The 13415-nt window shown below is 42.5% G+C and overlaps 1 protein-coding gene across 1 annotated transcript in view; it reads left to right on the top strand.

Annotated features, from left to right (window-relative positions):
* The window catches only part of ATP8A2 (ATPase phospholipid transporting 8A2), a 608051-nt gene that overhangs the window by 445894 nt on the left and 148742 nt on the right, over positions 1 to 13415 (top strand). Inside the window, exon 31 of the mRNA XM_059144204.1 lies at positions 13128 to 13189. Coding sequence (XP_059000187.1) covers positions 13128 to 13189 — 62 coding nt within the window. The remainder of the gene's footprint in view (positions 1 to 13127; positions 13190 to 13415) is intronic.

The raw sequence follows: 13415 nt of genomic DNA, 5'->3' as shown, positions 1-13415 counted from the left end.
GTCAGAGTCACTCAGATCTTGTGAGGGTCTAAACTTACACCTCGTTTCTTGAAAGAATCCCCTCTCCTTGACATACACTTTTCAAGCAGACTTTTAAAGTTTGAGGCCCGATTCTCTCGGCTGCTTTTAGTCTTTCCTCCAGCTGGAAGAGGACGTGTGAGAAACGTGGCTGCCTGGATTCGTTCACACTCCTTAATACAGCCAAAAGATTCTCTCCTAAGGAGACACATCTTTTAGTCTCGGAAAAGGAAAATGGATCATGAAAATGCTACTCTTTCATCCCTCTCAAATAGTAATAATCCCCCTGGGAAAAATTACTCCAAATGTCGACTAGACAAGGCCTTTTATTGTTCAGAGAACCAAAGAATATAAAGCTTCCAAGCCTCTTTGTTTCTATGTCAATCTGTTTTGTGCTTCAAACAAAAATGATTCATCCTCACTGATATTCTTTAACCTATTAAATACCGACAGTTAGAAAAAAATGCATGCCCTGCCAATTTATTACAGCCTATGACCTGTTCTTTGAGTTTCATCTGACCTCCTTTTCCCTCAAGTGTCCCTAAGTATCTAGATCAGGAAATAAAAACGTTCTACTTCTAGCCCTCCCACCCGCCCCCAACACACGGGCATTCTAGCAAAATCATGTTCTTTGAACTCTAAAGCTCTCCTGTGGTTCAGCTTTGCTCAGTGTGGATTTCTGTGTATTTCGAGTGAGCAGGGGCTACAAATAGAAGAGTGTTGAATGTGGCTTGCTTTAGAAGCTCTGCCAATTTGGTGATAGAAACTGCCATCTCTGCAGCAGGATGGACTGGGGCTGGGAAGCAATTTGTCTGATGAGCGTAAGAACAATCTGGACAGCTGTCCTGTTATCCCTGAGCCCATACTTAGGAAGACACAGGGACTAGTATGGATTGGACCATGAGTACCATCTCCAGGCCCCTTACCCTTCTCATCTAGATATTGCACTCTGGTCCCAACTCCAGAGGGCTTGCCTTTGGACCCTCAGAAGATTTATAAGATGGTCACTCAGTTGTCTGCTTCAGAAAGCCCTAATATGGCCCATTCTGCAGTAGAAGTGATGGTTTTCCAATTCCGGAGATAGGATTATGTGTGTTGAGATTGCAGCTTGCTATTTATGGTGGAATTGGGATAGTCTAGCTAGATGCCACTATATAAATCTGTTTATTCCCCTGAAATAGCCTGTGTTCCAAAACAGATAGACTCCCAAAAGTTACTTATTTACCTGAGAGATAGCACCAAGTGAATTTCAAGTCCATTTCTACCACCCTTATCGGCTTCCCTCAAATTTGGTGATTTACCTAGTAGCCAGCCCATAGGATGTTTTTCCAGTTTGTATTATCATCACTATCATCATCAATGTCATTATTTTATTGTATGTATTTAGCCTTTAGCGTAGAAGCTTTCTGTTAATTTTGTTATAAATGTTAACCTATTGAGTGCAACTGTGTGAGATGAAATAAATTGCAAATATGAATTATATTTGGCAGGAATTATAGAAGGCCATTGGTGTTCTGTTCATGAGTTGACTTTTCTAACAAATGAATATTTTAGAATTAATTTCTAAATTCTCACTATTAATGCATAGCAAAGCTATTGCATCATTGCTCATTAACCTTATTGTGTAATATTTACATCTAAGGCTTTGAGGTGGATTCTAAGGGTGCTAGGTGAATGGATCAACGTAGCCTTACTGTCAAAGGGTTTGTAGTCTGGTAGGGAAACTAGATCCACGCATGGAAACTTCTAGTACAAAGTAGAAAATAATTCCCGCAAGTCAAATACAGATGATATGCTATGAGTTTTCAGAGGGCTAAGAGAAAATGCCTTTCTTTTGGGATTATTAATTACTTAGTAGAAGAGGTAGCATCCAGGCTTAGCCTAGAAGTCCAGGTAGGATCGAGAGATGTAGGAATGGATGGGAGAGCGGAACAATGTAGAGAATTTCAGGGCAGGTGTGGGAAGCTGTGAGGAGTCTGTCCTTTCACCGGTGAAGGTCAGAAAAAGATGTGAGAAGGTGGGTGAAAACTGGACAGCACAGGGTTTTGAATGTGAGGTTGAGAAGTCAGGACTTAAGATGTTATGTGAAGATAGGATTATGTGTGTTGAGATTGCATCATGATCAGAGGAGAGTATCATGATCAGAGTCCTTTGGGGGAATGAATGTATAAAGTCCATAAGAGCGAAAGGTAGAAGGAGAACTAGAGGCAAGAACACTCATGTGTGCAGGTGTTGCAGGGAGTGTGTAAGGAGGTTAACACCCAGGAAATGGGAATGTGCATACATGCTTCCAGGGAGTGTGTTTTGAGAATCTATTGATTCAGCAGAATCATGGCAAATCAGTGACCCTGAGAGTGCAACACGTAGAAATTCTGCCTCTCCTGCCTCCAGCCGCTTCCAGAAGGCCAGAGCTGATGACCAGGAAATGTGTACATCGCTGTTTCCTGGCCTGTGTGCTGTGGTCTATGGGGTCACAAGCTAGTCCAGAGGCTCTTCTGAGGAAGTGACATTTTATATTCTTGAAAGGTGAGGAGTGGCTGATCAAGTGGGGCAGGGCAGGTGTGGGGAAAGGTGAGGAGAGAGAGCACTCTGTACCTAGCCTAGGCATGCAAGAACCTGAAGAGGCCATGGGCAGTATTTCCCAATGCAGGGCCAGGGAAACCCAGATTCTAGACTTTGTTGGGCGACCTTATGAGCATTTCAGGATGCTGGCAGCAAATGTCAGTAACCTTCCATCTTTCTTTCCCTATCCTTGTACAACTATAATAGAGCAGAACATGTCTTGACATATTCCCAGGGTCCCCTCTGGGGTCAGCAGTGGCACCCTCTAGTCAAGACAGCTACATCAGAGAGGTGGGGGGGAGTGGCTGGGAAGGAGGGCGGGAGGTTAGGGTTAGGTGAGGGTCAGATCAGGAAAACCCGGGTGCAGACTTTTCTCGGTGAGAGGCGGGAGGTAGGAAGACTCGCTGCATAGAAAAACACATGATGTTTGGCAAGAGCATGAATTTTGGGGGTCGGGGGAAAAAGAAAGTCAGTGGTGGAAATCAAGAAAGATTGCAAGTTGGAGAAGATAGGGATATGGCAGCTGATGGGATTACGTGTTTATATGTGCTGATTTACTTTCTTAACTCTGAGTTCTTGTTACACTTTGAATCACCTTTTAGAATGATGTAGCACCCCACCCCCAAGGAAATACAGGAACATGGCACTGATTTGAGAGGAACTGAGACATGTTCAAGGCTTGGGGGACCCTGATCTAACAGGAGTGCCTCTCTCCACCCCCAAGTCCCACCTGAAGCTGTCCCCCAGACTCTGTCCACAGCCAGGACCCTAAAGGAGTTTCGCTTGATGGGCTAAGGTCCCCAGAGCCCTTCATTTCATTGTTCCACACTTTGTGGATTACGTCACAAAGGTGGTGGATTTTACCAGGAGCTTCTCTTTCCACTATAAAGAGCGGCTTAGAGTCTTACATACCAGTGTTGTTCACTTTGGGCACATAATTGTTGGGAAGAAATATTTTCGAGAAGGTGTGAGCCCGTCGTTCATTCCTTAGAGAGGTTCCAAGAATTTTGCTTTGCTTATTTTTGCGTGGTTTTGGATAGACCTTTCAAAGCACTCCTTTGCTGATGGAATTTGTGATGATTCATTTCAAGTTTCAAAATAAATTTTTCCACTCAAGCAATTCAGCAAATCAGATTTCTTCCAACCATCACAATCTTACGCTCAGTCCCGTGGCCTGTCTGCAGCTCCCATACTTTGATCTGAAAGCGAGTCTAGGTTAAAACCGGAGATGTCACCTTTGTAGGGCCTGAAATTCATCAAGACCCTTGGTGTCAGCCCACACTCAGGTTTTCCATTGGTGGAGTCCAGTCTGCATATTTGAGTATTCCTCCTTGAAGTGGAATGTGATTATTGGCAAAAGAAAGTAATATCAGTTTGGACTTTAAAAAAGGAAATTTTCAGATTTTTCTTGATGAAATTTACGAGGGGTGAGGAGCAAGAGAATATACTTAGCAGCAGAGAAAAATTCCTCAAAACCTTTGTTTCTCAATTCCTCACAGCCAACACCCTGGAAATCATTCCCACCCCTTTTCAGAAGGACACGTATATGGACACGTATTTTATTGGCACTAATTAAGCAGCAAGGTCTTTTGAGAATTTCGAGAAAAGGCGATTTTGTACTTTTTAATGACTGTGCTGCTAGACAACCAGTTTTATAAACTGTGCATGTGGATGAGATGAAACGTAGTCTGCTTGTCTCTGCTTATGGCATTATTGGGTTTGAGCTCGAACTATTTCTGATCTATACCTGGTACTGCCAATCACGCCATTTTATATCACATAAATCCCAATGACTAGCCTTCCTCACATTCAACGATGTTAGGGCAAGACTGCCATTCTCTGCCTGCCACTTCTTAAACTCAGCTATTTATTAGAAAGGAAAAGCTAAATGAGTCTGTTCTCTGTGCCAGGCCTACCCTGGCTCCCGGGCATCCCATGGGGAGCCAGTATGGTATTAGTGAATACTGTCCTTGATGGCCATAGCTCCTGGGCCTATTGGGACAAGGTGCTGTGGTAGCCACAGAGTTTCCCAACTAAATGCTGTGTTTCCAAGGAATACAGGGAGACAGGAAGCCAACACTTAGTTCCCCTTTACGAGCCACCACCCCTCCTGTGTCAGATTCGATAATGTCTGAAATCAATGGAAACATCTGGGGAGGAACATTAAATGCTAAATGGGACAGAAAGGATAGTAACTCACTCCACATGGCCTCCACCCTCTGGAACCCCTCCTGAGAGGACAGAGTCCTGGAGGACCTTCCCAAGACCCCCAAGCACAAAGGTGAAGTGAAAGGGGCTTGTCCGCTAAAAACGAGAAAGATGGAATACTTGGGAAGTTTTTTTTGATTCTCATACAAATGAAACTACAGCTTATAAATCTAAAATACCTCATTACTAACCCCATTGTGATGTACTTAAATAAAACCTAGTTTCCAAATTCAGAACTTTTTTGTTGTTGTTGTTTTATTTGGGCTTGTTTTAAACACAATGACCTGTTGAAGGAAAGCTTGGACCTTGTGTTCTGCTTCACAAATCCGCAGCACCAGTGTTTGGAAACCCAGAATTGGGCTGGAGGCCCACTGTTAAGTATCTCTTAGGTTTCAGGGTCTCTTTTAATAATCCCCATGCTACATGTATTTGACACAGTCGGGGTTTGGTATCATGCTGTAAGAAGCGTGAGCCGGAGCTGCCCAATTTCTCTAACCCTTATAACTTTATCAGAAAGTCGAATTGAGAAGTTGAATTGAGGTGCATTAGCTGGGGTGGGAATAAACTGTAATGAACAACCCCCACATCTTGGGGGCATATCCCAATAAAAGCTAATTTCTTATTCATGTCACGGTCAATTGGGAGACGACTGCACTGAGCATATTTTCTTATGTTCCAATATTTTTTTCCCACATTTTTGATGTTCACTGGGGCCTTGATCCTGGAGAGACTGCCCCTCCCAGGCTCCTTCTCCTGGCTCTGTCTTCCACTGATGGGAAGGCTGAGAGTGCACGCAGGGGTCATGCATGAAATGGAGCCCTCCCAAATTGAAATGGAACCCCCCTCGCCACTGCAAGAGTGTCTCTAATACTCATGTCAACCAGTCCAGAGGCCACACCCCCAGCCATCTCTTAAAGGCCACACCCCTAGCCATCTCTTCTCTGAACTGTCATGCACCAATAAAGTATTCCCCCTGCCCTAAATCACTCTGGGGTCAGATGCCAGACAATTAGGGATCACCCCTATAACACAGAGCCCTGCTGAAATTATTTATACCATCCAGTCCTAAGATTATACCTCATACCTACCCAGCTTTGTCCATTCCACCCCCTGAAAACCCCAGTAAAGGCTCTGGACCGTGTTCTCTCTTTTCCTCTTCTGCCTCCTTACTGACCCCGACGCTTTCCCTTGTGGCCCTGCTTGGCATCCCTGCCTCATGTTTCTAGGGATCTGTAAGTATAAACTTCTTCCTCCATGACAATCATTTCTCTGTCTACGTATCTTAACACACCTCATTAAAACAAATTCAGGGTCCATTTCAGTACAGTCAGGTTCCATTCATGTGTGACCACTGAGTGCACGGTCAGCCTTGATATTAGTAGGGGACAGAGCCAGGAGAAGGAATCGTTGCTCTTGACCATCTCTGGGAAGGGAGCCATCCCTTCTGCGCATGTCTGATTGGCAAGGACTGGTCACAGGGCCCCACCTGGGTACAAGGAGCTAAGGAACTTTACTTAGCTGTGCACCCAAGAACAGGAGACAAGTCTGTGGCCACACAGGTGGCTATTTGACATCGGCCATCAAGTTCACGTCTCATTGTTACCACCCATTTTTTAAAAATCCATTTTCACAAAAGTGAAAAAAAAAACCCAGATTGAAATTTGAGTTTCATATCCTTCCCGTTATCCATCAGTAATGGCAAGAGAGAGGAGAAAATCCAGCAAAAAGGCTTATATAACCAGGAACTTAACCCAGCACTGGTTATGAATGTAATTATAATCACTAACACTTGTATAAACTCAACCTCCTATAAACTCTCTCCAATATTTTATACCACTCTTTATAGAGAAAGGAAAAAATAAATTTTCTCTTTGTGAATACATAACATTGGAAGCAGGAAGAATAGTTTCAGTTATAGCCTGGGCAGTCCAGGTTTGAGCAGGGTGAGCTATAAAAGTTTGTCTGTAAATGAGTTACTTGGAACTTGGAGCACCTCTTCACTCTGGATATTAGTCCAATGGTACCTGGTTGGTGGAGTGCCTCCTTTGAGCATCTGCAGGCTTGAGAGGCCCAGCAAGCAAGGTGGGGAGGGGACACCCTGGGCGTATTTTGGAATAAGGGCTGCTCTCAGCCAGAGCTGCTGAGAGTTCTGAAGCCAAAGGGTGGGAATAGGAAAGCAGGAGAAACTTGGCATCCGCTCTCCAGCCAGAATTCTTGGCAGGTGCCTGGGTGTCCAGGGAGGGAATGGTGCCCCTCCACCTCAGTTCTCTCTCCTGAGTCCTATGTGAGTGAGGTGCCTGTGATTTGTAATTCAGGTGTTCCATGGATTCTTACTTCATTAAAAATGCACATATAAATTCACCCCATCTGTTTTCTTGGTTATTAAATCCTGTCTTCCCTGACCATACAGGACTGTGCTATAACTTTGTCTTCAGATTTTGCTTTTTGTCCAAGCCATTTCTGGGTGCATTCTTGTGGTTTAGCTGGGTAATGATGTAATGCTTTTAATGAGCATTTAATTGAAATGGCATCTTTATAAAATGTCACCAACCTAGCCCTTTGGAATATTCTGAAGTAAGTCCTCTGATCATTCCGTCTGCTTAGAAAATAAGGCGTACTTTCCTTACCAGTCATGGGTTTTCCCACAAATATTTTTGGAGAGGTTTTTGCATGCAACCATTTGGGGCCATCAGTACTAATGTGGGGGTCTGTGTGGTTTTGTCCCAGTTGTTCACAATAGTCTTTTTCAGTGACTATTTCTAAAGCACATTTGGCTAATCCTTCTTTATGTTGACCCCTGGATTCAAGTAGATTTTCCAAATAATAAAAATCTGGAAGAACAGTGGCACCCACTGGCTCCGGGTCAGTGGATCCTGAAGCCTCCAAGAGAATGAGCTGACTACCAGGGACAGTGTCCCCAACTCTGTCACTTTGTTTAACGCTTTTGATATATATAGTAAACATCATCATTATATTGGGTTTTACATCACATGGAGCTATAGTAAAATCATTCTAAATGTGACTGTTATATCAGGGTAGATGGGGAATTTTTCCTGCTCTAGTAGGTTCTTCACTTAATGGAAATCTTTTTATGGACTTTTGGAAGAGGCAATGCCCTCCTCTCTCATTACATCTCTCATCTGGGTGAATTTGATCCTCGATTTGCAAAAGGCTGACTGGTCCCTGTTGGGTTAAATGCCAGCTGTTCTGGTGCAATAGGCAGCTTAATCCTTCTTACCTCTGTCCTCCTTGCTCAGTTAAACCTTTGTGTGCTAATGACGGGTTTCTGTTAGGAAGTGCTCAGCGTCCTGCTGGTTACCATAGGAAAACAAAGATTTGGTGAGATCATGCCTCCCCACATGCACTTTTGATGGATTTCTCTTCTGAGGGACCTCTGGAGAGCCTTGCAAGGTTCGGCCCCTGCCCTCACACCACCAGTGTTCCACCCTACCTTGCACAGCGCTCACCCCCCAACCCAGTTGTCGGCGTGGCGGGGTGGGGTGTTTCACCTCCAAGCCTCTGTGCAGGCTGATTGCCTTTTTGCCTGTATTGCCCTTTCCCTTCTCACCACCTCCTTCCTCCCAACTAGCCGTCTCTGCCTTCCCTTGCTGCTTGGTGTGAAGTCATGTTCTCATTCTCGTTTACACAGATGGTGGTTGAATAATGTTCTGAAGGCTGGCTTGGGGAACTCAACCACTCACCTGAGTTTGGGGGTTGCTTTTTCCCTTTCAAAATAAAAATCACTTGCAATTTTAAATATCTGACTAAAATAATAAGAGCTAAACTACTAAACTAAAAGAAGATGTTTTCCCGAGTGGAGTGTGGGAATCATAACAGTGCTATTAAATTGAAGCGAAGTGGGAAGAAAGATTGTGTCCACAGCGTGCTTCAGGAATACGCTGGACAGTCTAAATGGGCTTTTCCGCGCTTGAATTATCAGCAAGCTGTAGCATATTGCTACATTCAGTCACTTCTGATCTTTCCTTCAGTAGTATGTTATTGGCAGGATCTAACAAAGAGGATGCCCACAGGTATTGGCTTTTAAAACAGTTGAAATATAAGCCATAAGAGAACAGTCAATCCATTCCATGGGAATTTCCCCAGCAGGGTATGCAGAGTGACAGCTGGTGACTTGTCTAAAGGATGCTGCCTTTTCGAGACTTTTGGCGGGTCCCAGAATCTCATCTTGGTTTAGGAGTTTCTCCTTCAAGGAATAAGTTTTTTCCAGATGGTAGAAGTTTGGAGTGGGGCAGGAGATACTCTTTCCTCAGTGGAAAACTAAAATACAGTGCTGAGTTACCTTTCCAAAATGATGAACAGAAATAAAAAGCTTATCCTGGCTTCTGGAAAAGTTATTTTAAGCATGTACAGGTTACCTCAAGTGTAAACATTGTATTTAATGCCAGTGAGCATTGTAGTCTCTTGACAAGGTAGAAATTAGTGCATTATAAAACTCTAGAAGCTACATTTGGAAAATGCCTTTTAGTTTTCCCTATTTTTTCTTTATGCCAAGTTGCCCACAGAGCATTCAGTAGTGCTAAAGGTCTTCATGGAGGTCCTGTCCTCATAAGCAAGCTCTCAGTCCCACAGGTAATCCCAGAGTTTGCCCGCTTCTAAAGGCCATCTGGCATTGTGACTTGCATCACTTTGTACTAAAGGCTCCCGCTGTTTCTTTCTGTGGATTGTGGGACACCTGGGAGGTGCGGGGGGTCGCTTCATTCTCTCCTAGTCTGACTAGAGAGAAGAGGGCTCCCTTTGTACATTAGATGCTCTCACCTCAGTATATTCTGCACATTTCTAGATACTGTCTTTTGTCTTACCCCTGATACTGCTGTTCTCGGGCCAGGCGATTTGACCCCCAGGAGACATGTGGCAACACCTGGAGAAAGTTTTCATTGTCACAGCTAGGGCTTGGGGACTCCTGGCATCCCCCAGGGCTACGTGGTGGGGGCGCGGGGAGTCCTGCCAAATATCCAACAATGCACAGGACCATCCTGCATAACAAAGACTAATCTGGAAAAATGTCAGCAGTGCCAAGGTGGAGAAACTCGGGGCTGCTGTGCCCACCTAACTCGGGTTTCATGGGGTTGCTGCTGTGCCCTGCGTTTACTTCCAGTGTGACCCAGAGTCTTTGTCACAGGAAGCTAAAGACCTGTCAGCCTTAATTCTCTCCTTTCCCGTTAGGTGTTGGTATTTCAAAGGAGTACTTTTTAATATATATATTTTTTCCTTTTGGAGTTTTCTTTTGTTCTTTGGGATGCATTTTTTTCTAGCTCAGTAATGAAAACAAACCCTTATTTACAGTTTGTTGTGAAGTGGATGATCTTTTTCATGTCATTTGACTTCTCTTTGCTGCCCTGGTTGTCTCATCTGAAATACACAGATAATACTAGGTCATATAGTCGTTAGAATAGCAAAGGGATTTTACATATATTGTTATCATGTACTAACATTAATAATAATAATACATTAGTATTGTTATATTAGGAGGTATACAAATATAGGTTAAGTGCTCACAGAGTGAGTCATAGAATCATATGCTCCCTCTTTTCAATGTAGTATTTTTTACGTGTAACAGTTTTCTATTTATGTCCATAAAATCTGAAACACATTCTAAGCCTTTCACATTAGACAAATGTTTTGTATAGTTCTTTTAGTCCATGCACCAGCCATCATTTGAAATAGTCGTCCTAAAAGGAAATCAGAAAGTTGTCAAACCATGATTGTGAACTTCGATTTTCAGTTTAGTCTCATACCCCCTCTAACTCTTACACTGGGTCTGCGCTGACTCTGGACTTCATTGGGGCTTCGTGAAGGTAGAACTTCAGGGCACTGAGGTCATTGTTCTCCATTCAGGCAGATGGACTGAGACTAGGAAAACGCCCCTGAGCTAAACTGAACAGGAAGAAGATCTGAAACTCTCCAGTTTCTACCATTACCTGCTTGAGGCTGATGGAGCAGCGAAAATCACAGACCTTATCAATAAAATTTTCTATCTTAGAGGAACCTTGGTGATAATTCAGTCATCATCATCTCTATCTAGTATAAAATCCCCATTTTAGAGGTGTGGAAACAGAACCGAACATTTTTAAGGAACTGAATAACAGTAGAGCTGGGACAAGAAAGCCAGGCTGGAACGTGGGCTTCTAACACTCATTGCTGGGCCTTTCTCCCCCACTAACTGTCTCCTTCTCACCACCTCATTTGCCTCCATGTGCTTTTGTTTCTTTCTTAATAGCATCGTGTTCTCTGTCACCTGTTCTTCATATTGTGAATCTGAAATATTGACCACTCAATACCAAGTTTTAATGTGTCTCTCTTTTAATCAGTATTCCTGTGTGAATATGACCAGAATCAGGTAAATGATACCAATGTTCACCTAGGTACTCAGGCAAAAACCTTAAATCACCCTTGATTCCTCACATTCTTTCCCACCCCCCATTTAAATCCTAAGGCCTGTCCTCTCTACCTTCAAAATATATGTGCCAATTCTTATCACTTCTTTCCTCTTCCAGCATAGTGGCTCTGGCTTGAATGTCCAATAGAACTTTCTGTGACGATGGAGGTGTTCTGTATCCATGCTGTCCCATTTAGTAGTCATTAGCTACCTGTGGCCATTGAGGGTTTGAAATATGATTAAGTGTGACTGAGGAACTGAATTTTTTTTATATCAGCTTTATCAGTACATATCCTACATTCTACTCATTGAAAGGGTACAATTCTATGGTTTTTAATATATCATGTGATTGTGCAGCTGACACCTTAATATTTGAGCATTTTCTTTCCCCCCAAAAGAAACCCCATAACTATGAGCAGTTATTTCCCATTCTGCCCCCTCTCCCCCCAAAAACTCCCACCTCCTGACAATCACTAGCCTACTTTCTGTCTCTGTAGATTTGCCTCTTCTGAACAGTTCAAGAAGTAGAATCCTACAACAGATGGCCTTTTGTGATGGCTTTTTTCACTTAGCACAAGATTTTCAAGGTTCACCCATGTTATAGCTTGTTTCAGTGTTTCATTCCTCTTTATTGCTCAAGAATGGAAGGATAGGTGTTTTGAACTTTTTCCTTCCTTTCCTTTTAATGAAATTCTGCCTAACTTTCAAGTATCTCCCCTAAATTTCCAGACCATTCCTTTGTAAGTTGGTGGCCATCTCTCTCTATTCTCATTGGATAACACTTTACTTTCCCCAGTAGCAGTCCCTTAGTTTAGGTGTATAGCTAATGCAGCCCATAATATCACTTTGCAGTTGATCTTTCCTTATATATGCAAATATTCCTATCTTGAATCAGGAGAAAGACCATGCCCTGGAGCTCGATCTATGGCCCCACAATGACCAGATTCTGCTTATGATGCTACCTGGTCATTTTGGTGTCTTAGAAAACTAAACAGATCTTGACACTTTGATAAGAGATTCCTCAACAAGCACATGGGTCAGTGAGCCTGCCCAAATGTATGTGTGCGGCAGCTACTGGGTTGGAAATTTGAACACAAAAATCCCTGTAATCCTTGGCCTCCCAGTCACAGACCTGAATTTGAGTATAAAAGGGAATAAAAGAAGATTAGCAGTGGCGTCCAAAGAAACCATTCCTGATGTTGAAAAAGGCTTTAACCCCTCAGGATAATAACCAGACTTTTCACAGCAAGCTAGTTGATAGAAGTTAGACAATTCCGTTAGAGTTCAGCCTTAGTAATTGTTTTATACATTGTAATAGTCATTATGAACAAAAAAGTGGAAAAGTTAAGAAATTAAAGTTTCAAATTCCTAATTGTATTTTCTAGATGTCTCTCATTGGATTGTTTGCATTCCCCCAATTTATAGACTTCAGAAGTTCATGCAATTGCATATGAGAACATGAGTAGCGAATATCCCTCCCAAACTCTGAGTTCAATAATCATGAAATAATTTGTATTCATGTGGTTATCTTCCTTTATTGGCTCATAGTTCCAATTAGCAAAAACTAAAAATAAATCCTAAAGGAACACTCAGAAAAAGTCAAATGCTGCTCTAAATAAAAACAGGTTATTACAGTCTAACTCTTCCCTTTGCTTAACCCCACAAGGGGAGATTTTAATCCTTATAAAAATATAAATTTCAATACAGATCAGGTATTTGGTTCATTTTGTTAGAAACCTGATTTTGTTTGTTTGCTTCATTTGGAGAAAATACAAGATGAAAACAATTCACAGTTAGAGGAGGCATTAGAATCACAGATGATGCAGTTTTTGAAAATCCCTTACCTTTTGAAAATGTTTCTAAAGTTCTGTTTTTATATTCTGAACAAAACAGATTGCAGTGCTCTTCCCCAGAAGTTAGTAATAACTTCTTTGTTTTTCAGATACTGCGTTGGCCAGTGGCCAGGCCACAGACTATTTATTTGTTGGAAATATTGTTTACACGGTAAGTTTCTCTCTGTTTACAGAACTGTTCTTAAGTGGCATATGTCGGCACACTGCCTCTGGAAACCCTTTATATAAGGCCTTCCTTCATATTATTTGTTTTAAATCTTTCAACTCAATAGTATACATTTCTTAAAGTTCAAAATGGTTGTGAAATGCTTACCTCATTTTCTAGCAGAGATTTTGCAGAGTCAAGATTTCTAGACAGGTCACCTCAAGACAGTTTC

This window comes from Mustela lutreola, chromosome 13 (assembly GCF_030435805.1).
Source record: "Mustela lutreola isolate mMusLut2 chromosome 13, mMusLut2.pri, whole genome shotgun sequence".
In the NCBI taxonomy this organism is placed as follows: Eukaryota; Metazoa; Chordata; class Mammalia; order Carnivora; family Mustelidae; genus Mustela; species Mustela lutreola.
Note: the sequence above shows the minus strand (reverse complement) of the source record. Positions and strands in the feature narration are given on the sequence as shown.